This window comes from Chiloscyllium punctatum, chromosome 37 (assembly GCF_047496795.1).
Source record: "Chiloscyllium punctatum isolate Juve2018m chromosome 37, sChiPun1.3, whole genome shotgun sequence".
NCBI classification, from domain to species: domain Eukaryota; kingdom Metazoa; phylum Chordata; class Chondrichthyes; order Orectolobiformes; family Hemiscylliidae; genus Chiloscyllium; species Chiloscyllium punctatum.
The window spans coordinates 65,626,850-65,642,750 of NC_092775.1; the positions used below are offsets into that span (position 1 = coordinate 65,626,850).

Below are 15,901 nucleotides of genomic sequence, written 5' to 3' on the forward strand. Positions count from 1 at the left end.
GGTGAAAGTTGGGATCAGGCTTCACTGTACATACTGGATTAGGAGGTTGTCACTTTTTGGTTGTGGATATGAAGAGTGACAAAATGAATAGACTACCAAAAGGCTACAGTTCCTATGGAACTGGCGCTTAGCCTTCAGGGGTAAATGTAAAATGAAATAAAAGCATGTTTGTTTTGACCTGACTTGGTTGATCTGCCACTGTCATGCCTCTACTGATGTTGGAGCACTGTATAAAGGTGAAATGTTGCATTTCTAAATAAAACAAAATGCTGTTGTCATTGGATCTTTCAGTCATCTTGATTAGCTGATCAGAGTGGTATTCATGCTAATTAATGAATTAAGTTTTCCTTGCAATTAAGGATGATATGCTTGCCTTTGGAGATGGGGTAAACCTTTTGAATTTCAAATCAATGTCTGCCTCACCACGTGTGCAGGTTCAACATTCATTAGTTACATTAAGTAGTGTGTTTTCAGTAGTTGTTATTCCGAGAGCTGGCATATTGCTCCATGCGTATTACTTTAGTATGAAAGAAACATCTCTTTTAAAAGATCTGTTTTCTTTTTCTTTCTTCTATATAAACCTAATGGTGAAAATCTAAAGGACTTCACATCTGTAAGTGACTATGTTTATACTTCTGGCTTTAATTTGGAGTTCTGAATTTATCATCTAAAATCTACAGTACTTAAATATGCTTATAACCAAACCCTTGCACAATAAGTAAATTTTAACCAACAATTGAAGAAAGCTGTGAATGAGACAGTTTGACCGATGTGCCCCTATTTTTCTGAGATAGTCAACTGACTGGTTTGGAAAGAGAACTTTGGACATCAAAGTCCTATGAGATGATAAAAGTATTAGATGAAAGTTGGGATCTTGCTTCGCTGTATATCCTAGATTAGGAGGTTGTCATTTTTTGGCTGTGACTGTATTGTACTACATAGTTAAATTACAAAAGAGTGGGAATTAATTAACTTGTATTGTCACCTGAACATGTGACCTAAGTTCATTAATATTTTTATGTGGAGTTTGTTCAGAAAGATACTAAGTCTCCTTGATCTGTCTCTAGCCATTGTCACTGTTAATTTTATGCAGGGTTTCACTCTTTCCCTCCAGTGGAAGTGGATATTTCCACAACATAGATTCCCATGTTATAATTTTAAAATACTGTGTAATATTTATAGCTATTTAGGGCTAAATATTAGAAATTGAAGCAGCCATGTCTGATTATAAGTTGCACACCATCCTATGTGCAATTATTGGTTACAATTCACTTTGTTGATATTTCAATATCAGAAATATTATTTTGCAGACACACTTATGATGAGTATTCTTGCTTTATTGATTTTTTTGATTCCTATAAACAATTGATTATCTGCAAAATGTTCTAACTTTTAGTTTCATTTTGGTTAATATGTCAAGCATGGAGAGAACTCAAATGAATATCTAAGTTTTTAAACTCTTGACTAAATATATTTTGTTTTTCTCAATGCACTGTTTATATGAAATGAATCATCCTGGTTGATTCCAATAACTTTGAAACAATCTGCCTGACGTTAGGGGGTAAGTACCTAACCAAAGAGATTCTATAGTCTGTGTAGGTCTTAATTTTCTTTTAGGCTTCATTGGTTCCACATTGGTATCAATTGTAACTTAGAAAACTTTTCTTCAGAAGCCAGTAGAATGCATTTGAATTAAAAGGTGTTGCATTTTATCCATTCTAACATTGTTTATGTTGGGGGAAAAAAAAATGCAAAAGATTATATAATTGTTTTAATCAAGCTATGTACTCTATAGTAATTCACCTTTTATCTTACTAATTTTCTTTACCACAATACTGAATCTTAGCTGATGTCATTAACATAATTTATTGCTAGTTTATATTAACCAGCAGGCTGCAAAAGACATTTAAATTTGATTGTTTTTTTCATTTTGAAAAGTTAGTTTCCCATGCTCTTTATGTATTTTTAAAAAGTCATGAAAAGAAAGATACTGATATATCAAAAGCTTTCTGTTAATGGAAGTGCCATACTGGCATTTTTTTTTTGAGAGTTTGTAAATTTTGAAGTTAATGTTAGGATCTAGTGAAAGTGTTAACTGTTAAAGGGGTCATGCCAACAGCCCTGACATTAGCCCCTGTCTTTACTGCTTCTTTATTCTAGAAGTTCCTTATGTTCTCCTAATCCATTTCTTTAATTTTTTGGCTTAGTGTTGATAACTCACCATGGCACTTCAAGTCTGCCAGGTCCTGCCTGCTTATTCCAGCCTCAGCAGCCTTTATTCCTTCCAAGTCTGTATATTGACATTAGTCCATCTTTTTAATCTACCCAGGCTAGTTTCCTAATATCCCTTGCAGTCATGTGTTTAAGTTGTAGGTATTTATCTATAAGTGGGCAATATTTTTAACACCAGTCTGGGGAGGATGAGAGAAAAATGGAGACAGCGAGCATTCAGAATTTTAAAAAATCAAATTTACAAGAAGAATGGAGGAAAAGGGAATAAAAATCGAACTGAAGCTGCCAAAAGGTATAGGGATTGAAAGGTGTGCTAAGTATATGTTTTAATGGCACTAATAAACTTTGTTTAACGTTTTGTTATTTTATGATCCCTTTAATGTATTGCATCCAATTCTTCTGATTTACCTTTTGATTGCATCATTCCCTAATCTTTTATGTTATCTTAATCACGATAAGTTTCTGTATGTTTGTGCATCTTATAAGAGACAGTGTAGATCAAATAAGTGAGATTGAAGGAAACTATATATTGATAAGGATGAATGCATTGGCAGCTATATGTTGAATTTTGCTGTACTGATTAAGAAAAAAATCTTACAGCCTTTTGTATGAGCTAAATAACTCTGTCTCCTCTAGAATAGAACACTACATTTGAATAGAGTTAAGGAGAGGTAAATCTGTCACAATTCCTGGTCCTCACTGTTCAGTGACTTCTGCTGGAAAATCTATGTACATGTCATGTGAATTTAGGATTGGGCTTATCAGACATTCCCACTGTCCAATCCTGCTAGAGAAGAGTCCAGCAAGACTGTCTCTTCAAATGGAAATTATTTTTAATGGTTTTTAAACTTTTAAATAATTTTTTAAAGAAGCTTTTGCTTTGAGATTATTTGAAATATCTTAAACCCTCCTTTAACCATTGGTTTTGAGATATTGTGTCGCATTCAGGGCAGTGCACTTTAGGAAGAATAGACAAGCTGCAGAAAAGGTCATTTGGAAGTATAGGGTTCCAGTTGTTTGGACAGAATGGATAAACTAGGGTTATTCACCTGAGAAGGAAATGTCATGACTGCTCATTTTCATGAGGAATCTATACAGAATAAGAATAAAACTGTTCCTATTGGCGGTAAAGTCAAGAACAGAAGATACCAGGTTGAGGTGATTGGCAAACGAGCCAACTTGGGTCAAAAATGTTTACAAGGAAATGGTTCTGATTTGGAATGCACTACTTGAGAGTGGTTTTGGAGATGGGTGAAATTACAGTTTTTGGAATGGATTTGTATAGGCACATGAGGCTTTCAGAATGGGGTGGTGAAGCATGACTTGCTAAGTTACTGTTGTAAAGAGTCGGTGTGGACAAGATGGGCTGACTGGCTTCTGTCTGTTGTATTACAAATCTCTAATTCCACAAGACTTACTTGAACCCAAAAAGGAATTCATGTGATTTTGAAATTATTTAAAAGTCCATTGCTTTATGTGAGCATGCATCCTTATTAAAGAGCTGCTGATACCTCAGAAAGGTCAGTAACAATATTGAAAGGTTTTGTTATTTTTGCACTCTTTGGACCAACTCAGACTGTTTATGATTTTTATGCTGGTCAACATTAACCATTCCATTCATCATGGAATGTGAGCAGTGAGCACCAAATCAATGAATTGTAGTTAAAAGCAAAATATCAAATTCTGGAATGTTGAACCTAAAGCAAAAGTACTAAAATAAATTTTGATCAGCTGTTGAAGAAGAACTTACAGGTTACTTTTATATTGAAGGATCGTGCTCAACTCTTAAACAATTCCCCTAACATTTTCTTGCTGTTCATAGCCAGTGTTTTCCAGTAAGATATTCAGACTTCCATGAAAGCAGATGCAACGGTACTATATAAATCATTATTTAAGCTGTTTGTCTTTTCTATTTAGTTGCTTGCAACAGAATTGATTAAATCAAGTGTTGCAGTTAATCATGAACTGCTTTTAAAAGTTACCTTTTTAATGCTAACCTTTTTTATATAAGAATGAGAAATTCACGTGAGAAAATGAAGTAATGCTCATGCAAAACTGATTTTTGATCCAGTCTGTACCATGAGAGACCATCAAATTTCAGCTGAGCATTTGAGCTCAAGCTCAGTTCCAGGCTTTTTGTCTCCAGCCATGGCTCCTCCCCAGCCTCTGGGACCACTTGATTACTTCTGTGTAGCATTGCCGAGATTTGCTCTGACCTCTTCAGACCTCGTCCAACTCTTGCATCAATTTTTACATTTTAATTTAATTTGTTTTTTCAAACCCGAGGCACAACTTGGAAGAGAGACTTGACTAAGTCAATAGAGCTTGAAGCAAATGAGAAAGCTGGTGAGGAGAGCCCATCCATTGGAAAGGGGAAAATAGAGTACAAAAACAAAAACAATTGGATCAAGAAGAAGGAAAAGAAAATAAATACATAAACAAAAACTAGAAGGAGTGTGAAAGAGGTAAAAAGGGAGAAGAAAAGTATAGCCAGCATACAAATAGGGATAAAATAGGAGAGCCGTGAGATAAAAAAGAAGGAAGGAGCGGTCTTAATGTGTGCAAAACCGGACAATGAATCTTGGACATCATGAATGACAGATCGGAGAAACGTTTTCAAAATCCGACATGTACTACGCTTGGAACATGCTCCCAAATCTTAAATTCTTCCATTTATTTTATAGTCCCCATCACAAATATAAAATGGGACTGCTTAAAATTGTTTAAAGTGAAATTTTGGTACAGGTGACAGTGCAGCCACGGTGAAATAAAGGAGAGAAAATGATAGGATATTCACCACAAGATAAAGACATTTTCCCTTGCTCGCAGTGTAATGCTCAGCACCATCCCTGTATCTATTGTTGTATAGTTTCTCCCACATAAATAAGAACTATTTGGTTGCCATCATTTTCCCAAGAATAAACTCATTCACTTATTCTGCAAATAATTGATAAAAGAGGATCTATATTAATAGAGGAACTACGGTTGAATGCAGTTAATGAAACATGTCTGTGTTGTGGTCCATGCTGTGTTTTGCTCAGTAGATCTGGAGTTTAAGCATCAGCTGTAAATCCCATTAGTTGCTATTATTTACCATTCAGTTGAGCGGTTGAACATTTAGTTCTGTAGGTATTGCACTTTCTGTAATCCTTACCACAAGGATGGAAATAATTTCATTATTCAAACGCAAAAGTTAAAAATTAACATTCCCCAAATAATCCAATTTACTAAGAATTTTTATGAAGCACTGGTAGTGTTCCCAACTCTGATCAAGGCAGTCCAAGCTTAAATCCCAACAATACCAGAAGTGTAATAACATCTCTTAATTTTAGAAAATATTTCCAGGCAAAGTTAACTACACAAACCAGATGATGGGTTCAGTTTCTGCCCCTTTTCAGGACAAGCATCAGATTCTCAAATAGTCTGAAACCCAGCATTTTAGCGATGACATTCAAAAGGGTGGATGATTGGGCATGGCAGGAGGGGAGCAAGACTGAATACCATGAGGTAGTCAATGAAAATAAAGCTTCCTCAAAAGATGTCATTCTACTTAGAGATATGTTTGCATATTTTTTCAAAATTGATATTTAATGAAGTGCTGTGTGATATCAACTAATTATCAAATATAAAACATATGTCATTCAATCTGGCACACAAATGTAGAGGCTTACTTCTCTCAATTATTTTGTTAGTATCTGCTTGTTCATGACCTTAAGAGTTGACAAAATATTAAATGAATTCCATTAAGTAATTCATTTTCTCCTGGCACTGACTTCCTAACAATGGTGTTATGTAGATTTGCATGTTTACGTGATGTGTGTCTTATCACCTTTAGATTAAAAATATATCCAGTTGGGCTAAGTCTCAGAAGCTGAAGTGTATGTAAACAAAGATTTGACACCTGATTTAATAGAGAATTTACTTTGTCCCCTTTTCTTCCCTGCTGTTTCAAAGGAAGTAAATTATGATGCGGTACAGTTCGGCAAATGCCAAAACCCCTTTGTTATTTTGTGCAACTGACCATTCTTTTTCGTGGAAGCTAAAATAATGCAACTTGAAAGACTTTGGCTTGAGGGGGTTATCATTGATACACCTTTTCACAATCAGGAGTGAGAACATTTTTTTTAAAATGACCTTCAGCTGTGACCAGCTAAAACCATACAATTTTGTTACTTTATATCAAAGAACAGAAGTGTCTTCTCATGTGGAATTGGCTTATGTTATTGCTGAAATTCTTCCTTAATATTGAGGATAGAGCAGGTTAAGTTGCAGTTCATGGCCCATATAATTTCAGACAAGTTTTCGAGCCCTTGCTGATTTTCTTTTTGAATTGATTTTTCCTTTTATCAATTTTGGTTTATAACTACAATATATAAGCTGAAAGTGACTTTTGAACTATGGGTAACTGTTTGTTTAATAGGAAAACAGACCGAATTACGTTTTGTTTATTTGTGAAGCCAGGTCTTAAAGTTAATTACAGGTTGATTCCTGATCCAAGGGTTCTGCAGATGCTTTGTCACTGGAAACCAGCATTATATTTAAACAGAGTTAAAGTTGCTAATTAATGAGGTCAGTATCTGGGAATTGGTTCCAGCAAGTCTGGGAAAGACCTTATGCTCAAACAGTTGCAAATCATTTAATCCCTACAGTGTGGGAACAGGCCCTTCAGCCCCACAAGTCCATACCGACTCTCAGAGTATGCCACCCAGACCTGCACCCCTACCTATTTCTCTATATATCTCCTGACGAACGCCCATAATGTACACATCCCTAAACACTATGGGAAATTTAGCATGGCCAGTTCACCTAACCTGCACATCTTTGAACTGTGGGAGGGAACCAGAGCACCTGGAGAAAACCCACGCAGACATGGGGGGAATACGCAAACTCCACACAGTTGCCTGAGGCTGGAATTGAATTCCTAACCACTGAGCCTAACCACTGTTGTATGATAACTGAGACATGGAGGAGACAATTAGTTCATCAGGGAGTGGTCAGAATTTGAATTGGGTTTTGGGCTGTGTTTTCTGTGAGAATGAATCTGGCTGTTGATGCTAGAGCATGAAGATTTGAAAGCTCCCTGCCTAACATTCCATGAACAGTTCTTGAAAGTTCAGAATAGAAAACAGAGATATAAATATTACTGTCTTTATCTGAGTGAACTATAAAGTGACCCTGATCGACACAGTCAGCAAATCAATCAATAAACATCACTATGCCTATTAAACGATGTATCATCAAGTAATCTGGCCAGTTTGTTTTTTTTAATTTAGATAAACAAACACTTTAGGGGTATCTGTCATTTGTGTGAATAAAAATGAAAACAAAGGTTTTTTGGTTTATAACATAGACCAGTTAGATTACTTTAAGTTGAAACAAGTGCAGGTGCTGGAAATATGATCAGATGTCTTTTAGATTACTTTGTTTGATTTTGCTCTGCTAAAGTTACTATGTTAATAAATTGCGCAGGGAAGGCATGGTGGCTCCGTGGTTAGGACTATTGCCTCACAGCTTTAGGAACCTGCACAGTTTGCGCATTCTCCCTAGGTCTATTTGGTTTTCTTCCCATCGTCAAAAGAAGTGCACGCTAGGTGGATTTGCTATGCAAAATTGCCCGGTGGTGTCCAGGATTGTGGGTGCGTTAGCCATGGACAATGCAGACTTATGGAGCTTACGTAAAGGGGTGGGTCTGGAAGGACAGTAACTTGTAAGGACTAGGTTCAAGAGCTATTTAGTTTTTTTTAGTACTGTTGTGTTGACTGCAAGTTTGAAGGAGAAGGGGGCATGATATCTGAGGAAAGTGAAGTGTTCATACTGTCAGCTATTATTGGAGCCAGAGTGGTATTTTGATGGGAATGGATTCCTGTTTGACAAAAAGTTTAGTTATTGCATCCAAAATTTTGTCAGTGAATATGAAACCTTTTTTGAAAAAGAATATCTGCAATAAATGGAAATCTATAATTTTTCTTTTGCAGACTTCAAATACATTTGCAAACGTTGTATTTATAAGCATTATTAACTAGCTAGACTGATGGTCTAAAAAGAAAAGCCCATCTTTTTTCTGATGTAGGAAAGCCATAATCATTCATTTTGGAAATTACGATTATTAACCTAAAACTGAGCTATGACCTTATTATTGATTGTTTTGATTTAGTTTTGCATTCCTAATTTGTTATTCATTCTCATTTTCAGCTTTTTAAAAAACAATTCTCACTATTTTTAGTTTCTTCCTCACAGTTAAGTCCAATTTTCCTTTCATCCTTCCCCCTATGTTCCAAATCTCCAAGGTAACCATTTACCAAATTTGTGATTTCATTTAGAATCTATTGCTCGCCAGTGTGATTTTTTTTTAAATCCAGCAAATTCAAGAGGTGAAATTACACTCTCAAAATGAGAGAAGAATAAAATGTATGAAGATGTATGCCAAAAGAGGTAGACACAGCAAAAGATATGCAGAAAGGATGCAAATTTCAGTCCTGTGGAAGAAAGTTTATAAAATGAAAGACAAATGTTTAAGGAAATTTGAAGATGGAGAGAAAGAAAAAAGTAAATGTAAGAGGAGAGTGACTGGAGGATAAATAACGCTGGAAACTGATTTTTGAAAGTGTCAGTTGCAGTTGTTGTATAATTGGGTTGTCAACTAAATTGCTAAAAAAGAATTTTGTATTGTAGGAAGAATTCTACTTGTCTAATACTATTCCATATAAGCATTAAATCAATCACTTTTGCAAGTTTGTACTGGGAGCGCAGATACCTGCCTTTTGGGGATACATATCAGGAATTCAGACTGCCTGAATTCCCAACTCCTGGCAGGCAAGGCTATGTTCCAAGATTGCTAACGGGTAAAATTACCCCTTGCTTGTGTGCTGCTATTTTTGATAATCTTTCAGTTGATTGCTCTGTGAGTTAGAACCTGCTTGCAATTAAATTTTGAAAATGCAACTTGCTAACTTGGCATGTTTTATGCAACATCAAGCCTTTCTCTATGTTTAAATATGAATACTTCAATATTTGTTCTTTGTTCGTTGTGTTCAAAGTATTTTGATACTTTTGTTTTTCTCCCCTACCAATTGCGCTTTGATTTTCATCAACAAATTGTGGATCATCTCCTCAACACTGGAAATGATGACGCTTCACCGTAGTTTGTAAGTATAATTCTGTATGATATTAAAGAACATAGGGTTAATGAAGGGAGATGACTGGAAAAAATATTGAACACTGTCCTTATCAGTTCTTGGCAGTTTTTACAACCCACTGAAGCTACTCTCTGTAGTAATCTAGTTGTTTCAGTTTCCCATTCCGCTGCAGTTTAAACCCTAACAATGTAATCTTCCTTCAAATGTGATGTTAAACTTTCCCCAGTGCATTCTTTCCATGACTAGGTGACCTCTAGGTGTGGTAAGAATATTCAAAGAACTCTGAATAATCCTCTATTTTTCTGTTTTTGCTATGTGATTGTAGTAGCTTTTGTTTTGTACAACTACATTGTAAAGCTAAACTGATGTCTCCTATTTCTTCTAGATCCTTCAATTATCTTTTGATTGTTCTTTATTATGTGTAATATTTCTGATTTTGCCATTGTCTACTAAACTGTTAGCATCAAATCCATTTATTTGGCTTATTGTGAAACCAACTTAAATGTTTCAGTAAATCATTAATTGTGTCCACTGTCTGTCAAGTGAAGCCAACAGTAATTCAGTAATTGAACAATAGCATAAGAAACTGAAGGGCAAAAGAATTTAAAGTATCCAGGTTACTAAAGCACTCACTAAACTTTCATGTACTACAAGCCAAGTTTGAAAATCAAGGTAGACTCTGTGTTACTGTGTAGAGGAGAAAGAGGAGGCAAATTTGGAGGCCAATGTTGAATGGATCTGGATCAGATACCTTTTGCAGTTAATACTATAGTGACGTACAGGCTTTCAATTGAGGGACAGAGGAAGTTATGATATAAATGTGCTTATGTTTATTTCAGGCAGAATGCCTGAATTTGTTCTTTTAGTATAGTCGTAAAGCAACATATGGTTGAGTCTGTCAACAAACAGCTTTACCTGTCTGTTAGAAATGGCAAAGTTGCATAATTTCAGCAGAATTGTCAATTATGGAAGCATTTCTTGGTTTGTCAAAAAAGAAAACTACAAGGGGTTTAGAAACAGGTTTATTTTTCTTTCATTCCAGTCTATTCTTGACCTTTGACTGTAATTGTTTCTCAAAAATTGGGTGGTTTATTATGCAGGTAATGTGCTTAGAAACTGCATGCTATCCATGCATGAGTGCCAAAGCAAATTTTTATTCTAGTCCAAGTGACAGGCAAATGTCTTCCAGAAGTTAATTAGTCTGTTATTCCTTTGAGTTAAGAGATGTATTTATCTTCATCTTGATCAAAGCCGTGCTAAACTGGAGATTGTTTTGGAGATGATGACAAAGAAAGTCAGTTGAATTGCCGAATCAGAAATCTAATCTAAACAAAGCTTTAATTATGGGATTTCTAAGAAATGTTTTGCACAAGAATTGTACTCCTAATAATAATGGGTATTCTTTATCAAGGGGAGGATTCTATCTTCTTTGAGTTTAAAAACCTGGTATTGTTCAGACTAGTTAGTGGCATAACAGAACCCAGTTTGAGCTCTGGATTTGCGATGATCAGTAGTTTGATGCTTTCTGTGGTTGAGTCGTTTCATCTGCTGAATACTTCTGTCAATCAGACTGAATGTAATATAGGACAAAGTTGTGTTACTTGATGTAGTAAATTTGGGTGATTGGGCCGAAGGACCTGTTTCCACACTGTAAGTAATCTAATCTAATCTAATTTGAGTTCCTATCTTCCCAATCCACACGCTGGATTGTTACAAGCTGCCTGCTGACTTCAAAACTGTTACTCTTTCATTCTGAATGCAGTTATTTGATATGTTCAGATGGTGCTTCATTATGTTGAATTATTTTGACACAATCAATTACTTTTGAAACACAATGACTTCTTACGTAAGCAAATGCAACAGGCATTTTTTGCCAGCAATTAGACTTTTCTGATCAAGAGTGCAGTGTTGGTCAAGATCTCAGGAAAACTCCCTACTTTTTGCGAAAGCAGTCCGAAAGAAACTTGATTTAATCTGTCCAATGGAACCTTTAAGTAGAGTTTGACCCAGTCTGATGTAGAGTTTGAATCTGCTGATCCAAGTGTGCAACTAGTAAGGCACATTTATGCTTACGATTGTTGCAGTTTAAGGTTGAAAGCTGTTTGTTGTAGACTGGTGGTCTTTTGCTTGCTCACTTTATCAAAAGAGAGAACGATGGTTAGATAGCTGAGCATAGGGCATGGTGCTGAAATGTAAAGTCCAGTTAACTGCTCAACATTTGGACTTGTGTGGAATATGGTTGATAAATCTTTCTTAATTTAAGTATTATATTCTTTAAGTGAACCACTATGTTCATGATATTTTGGGAGTTTGAAACGTCCAATATTGTCTTTAATTAAAAAGAGCTGGTTGTGTGAACCTGCTGCGGCAGTGCACAATTCCTCCTTGAAATCAGAGTGGAAGTAACTCTGAGTCTATTGTCATTCATTTCACCAATGATTCAAAGTCCAAATGCCTGCCTTTGCTCTATATGGTTAGCAAATTCCTATTTTTAAATGACATTTCTTTCTTTTTTTATTATTTAGCAGAGGTACGGCTATTCTTGGCAAGGCCAGCAGATACTGATGCCTTAGAAAGGTTGAGTTCTCTTGAACTACCATAGTCCTTGAGTAAGGACACCAGCAGTGCATTAGGAAGGAAGCTTCAGGATTTTTACAGGAGAGCAAAGGACTGATGACCTACTTCTAAATTGGAATAGTGTGTGACTGGGAGAGGCTCTTTCAGATGGTGGTGTGCTCATCCATTTGCTGCCCTTGTCTTTCTACATGGCAGCAGTTGTAGGCTGAAGAAGGAACATTCGTAAGATACTGCAGTACATCTTGTAGTGCACACTAGTGCCACCATGATTGGGTTGTGAATATGGGTAGTGGTCATTGTGGTGCCAATCATGTGGGCTGCTTTATTACAGCTGCAATTATTAAGTCAAGTGGAGGTTATTCTATCTCTCTCCTGATGTGTGCCTTGTAAATGGTGGACAGCGCCAGGGAGACAGGAAATGAGTTACTTACTCTAGAAAATCCTAGCCTTTGACTTTCTCTTGTGACTGCAGTATTTGTATAGCTGTTACAGTTCAATTTCTGGTCAGTGATCACCCTCGGTAGTCTTATAGGGGCAATCAGCAATGGTAATGTCATTGAAAGATGAGCATGATGGTTAGATACCCTGTTGGAGGTGGTCATTTCCTAGCACTTGTCACATGAATATTAGTTGTCATTTATTAGTCCAAGCCTGAATGTTGTCCAGGTCTTGCTACATATGAAGACTAAATGCTCAGTATCTGAGCAGTTATGAATGATGTTGAACAATGAATTATAAACAAACATCCCCACTACTGACCTTATAATGGAAGTGAAGTAATTAGAGGTGGTTGGGACCAGGACACTACCCTGGGGAGTTCTTGCAGTAGTGTCATGGGGCTGAGATCGTGGATCTCCAACAATCTTGGCCATCTTACTTTTGTATTAGATATGACTCCATCCAGCGGAGGCTTTTCCACCTGATTCCAATTTTCTGTAGTTTGGTAGGGCTTCTTGATGCGAACTGTTTTTATTCACTCGTAGCATTGCTGGAAGGCTAGCAATTATTGCCTGACCCTGGTTATCCTGAGATATCTTCATGAACTGCTGCAGTCCTCATGCTGTAGGTTGACCCACAATGCCCTTAGGAGGGAATTCTAGAATTTTGACCCAGTGACTGTGAAGGAACAGCGATCTAGTTCCAAATGAGAATGGTGAGTAATCTTGGAGGGGAATTTGAAGGTGGTGATGTTCCCATGTACGTGCTGCCCTTGTCCTTCTAGATGGAAGTAGTTGTTTGTTTGGAAGATGTTGTCTGAGGACCTTTGGTGAATTTCTTGTATACTTTGGTGCTACTGAGCATTGGTGGTGGAAGGAGTGGATGTTTGTGGATGTAGTGCCAATCAAGCAGGCTGCATTGTCCTGGATGGTGTCAAGATTTTTGTGGTGTTGGAACTGCACCCATTCCATCATATTCCTTATGCCTTGTAGATAGTAGACAGGCTTTGGGGAGTTGGGAGGTGAGTTGCTCACCAATTTATTCCTAGCCCCTCAGACCTGCTTTTGTAGCCACTGTGTTTGTGTCAAGTCTAGTTAAGTTTCTGGTTAACGGTAACCCCCAGGATGTTGATGTTTCACAATGGTCACACTATTGAATGTCAGGAGGCAGTGGTCTGTCATTGGAGAAGGTTATTGCCTTGTATTTGTGTGGCGTGAATGTTACTTGCCACCTGTCAGCCCACACCTGAATATTGCCCATATCTTGCTGCATTTGAATGTGGACTGTTTCAATATTTGAGGTAGCGGGAATGTTGTTGAACGTTGCACAATCCAAAGCAAGCATCCCCACTTCTGGCCTTTATGATGAGGGAAAATCACTGAAGCAGCTGAAGATGGTTGGTCCTAGAACACTACCCTGAAGAACTGCAGAGATGTCCTGGAGCTGAGATGACTGACCTCCAACAACTGCAACCATCTTCCTATGTGCCACGTATGTTTCCAACCAGCAGGAAATCTGCTCCCTGAAACTCATTGATTCTAATTTTGCTATGTCTCCTTGATGCCTTCTTGAAAAGAATTTTGAAGAGAGAATTTAACTTTGTCTTATTGTACTCCTTGACTATTGGTCTCATGCCAGTATTTAGCAAGGAAAGTCACCGTATACACTCTGTGGAGTTCCTCTCATCCGTCTTCAAGCCTGTATTGAGGTAAGAAGCTGAATGGCTCTGATGAAACAAAACTGGATGAAGGATGCAGGCTATTATTCTGTAAGTCCAGCTTGATAGCACTGTTGCCAATCCTCCCCTTACTTTGATGATAGAAATTAGATTCACAGGGTGATAATTGGCTGGATTGAATTTCCCTTGCTTTTTGGGCACAGGGCAAACCTGAAAAATTTTCCATTTTGCCATAGGATGTAGGTGTTGTGGCTGCATTTGAACAGCTTTACTGGGGACCTATTTAGTTTTGGAACACCAATCCTCTAATTAATACCCTATTGTTGTCAGACCTTGACCTTTGTAGTGTCAATTGTCCAGCATTGACATCATGTGGAGTGAATAGACAATAGACAATAGATGCAGGAGTAGGCCATTCAGCCCTTCGAGCCTGCACCGCCATTCAATACGATCATAGCTGATCATTCCCAATCAGTATCCTGTTCCAGCCTTATCTCCATAACCCTTGACTCCACTATCTTTAAGAGCTCTATCCAATTCTTTCTTAAATGAATCCAGAGACTGGGCCTCCACTGCCCTCTGGGGCAGAGCATTCCACACAGCCACCACTCTCTGGGTGAAGTAGTTTCTCCTCATCTCTGTCCTAAATGGTCTACCCCGTATTTTTAAGTTGTGTCCTCTGGTTCGGCACTCCCCCATCAGTGGAAATATGTTTCCTCCTGCCAGAGTGTCCAATCCTTTCATAATCCTATACGTTTCAATCAGATCCCCTCTCAGTCTTCTAAACTCAAGGGTATACAAGCCCAGTCGCTTCAGTCTTTCCGTGTAAGGCAATCCTGCCATTCCAGGAATTGACCTCGTGAACCTACGCTGCACTCCCTCAATAGCCAGAATGTCTTTCCTCAAATTTGGAGACCAGAACTGTACATAAATTGGTGAAGACTGACATTCATGATTCTGGTAACCGGATGCAGTAACAGAGGGGGACTATTTACTCAGCCTTTCTGACTGAAGATGCAAACAAGTGCTTCAACCTTGTCTTTGCACTAATGTGTTTAAGCTCCCCCATCATTGAGGATGAGGATATTTATGGAGTCACTGCATCCTATTAGTCACTTAATTGTCCACTACCATCCATGACTGGATGTGGCAGTCTGATTTGTTGGTTGTAGGATTGCTAAGGTGCATGTTGATTCCTGACTTGATGATAATGGTGGAGTGAAGGTTATAACTTATGTTTGAGTGTAGCTCTGCTGCTGATGGCACAGAACACATTGTGGATGCTCACTTTGAAGTTGAGATCTGTTTAAAGTCTCTCTCTCTCATTCAGCAGACTAGTGGTACCTCTAAAGTAATGAGAAGTTATGCTCTCAGTGAAAATGAGACTCCATCAAAATCCTTGTAATGTTAGGGTTTGTATATTTCTCCAGTCTGAAAATACACTTTTTTTTCATTTCCCATTCAGCATTACACCAAAAGGATAATTCTGTAATCTAATATAATTAGTGGAAGCCCAGTTTGCAGGATACAATGGTTGGAGACAGGACTTGTAGAGTTGGTCCAATTGCCTGCCCCTTGTGTAGTGCTTCTTAAAGGCATAATATCCCTCTTCAAGTATGGGATTGCAATTTATTGTAATATAAATTTAATTTAAATTTGTGCCAGTATCATGAGTGGCCAATGAGTAGCCTCGTCAACGTGTTCTCCCCACCACAGCTTCCCCTCTCCTGTGCATCAACCCTTATTTCCACACCAAGTGTGGAGTCACCTTGCAGACTGTGTGGCAGATGGATATTAAAAACTAGGCTCTAACCACAGAATCTTTCAAGTGTGAAAGAGA

The 15,901-nt window shown here is 37.5% G+C and overlaps 1 protein-coding gene across 1 annotated transcript in view; it reads left to right on the top strand.

Moving 5' to 3' along the window:
• Nucleotides 1–15,901, top strand: part of LOC140463205 (uncharacterized) — a 126,800-nt gene that overhangs the window by 100,709 nt on the left and 10,190 nt on the right. The window contains exon 9 of the mRNA XM_072556998.1: nt 602–9,377. Coding sequence (XP_072413099.1) covers nt 602–658 — 57 coding nt within the window. The 3' untranslated portion in view covers nt 659–9,377. The remainder of the gene's footprint in view (nt 1–601; nt 9,378–15,901) is intronic.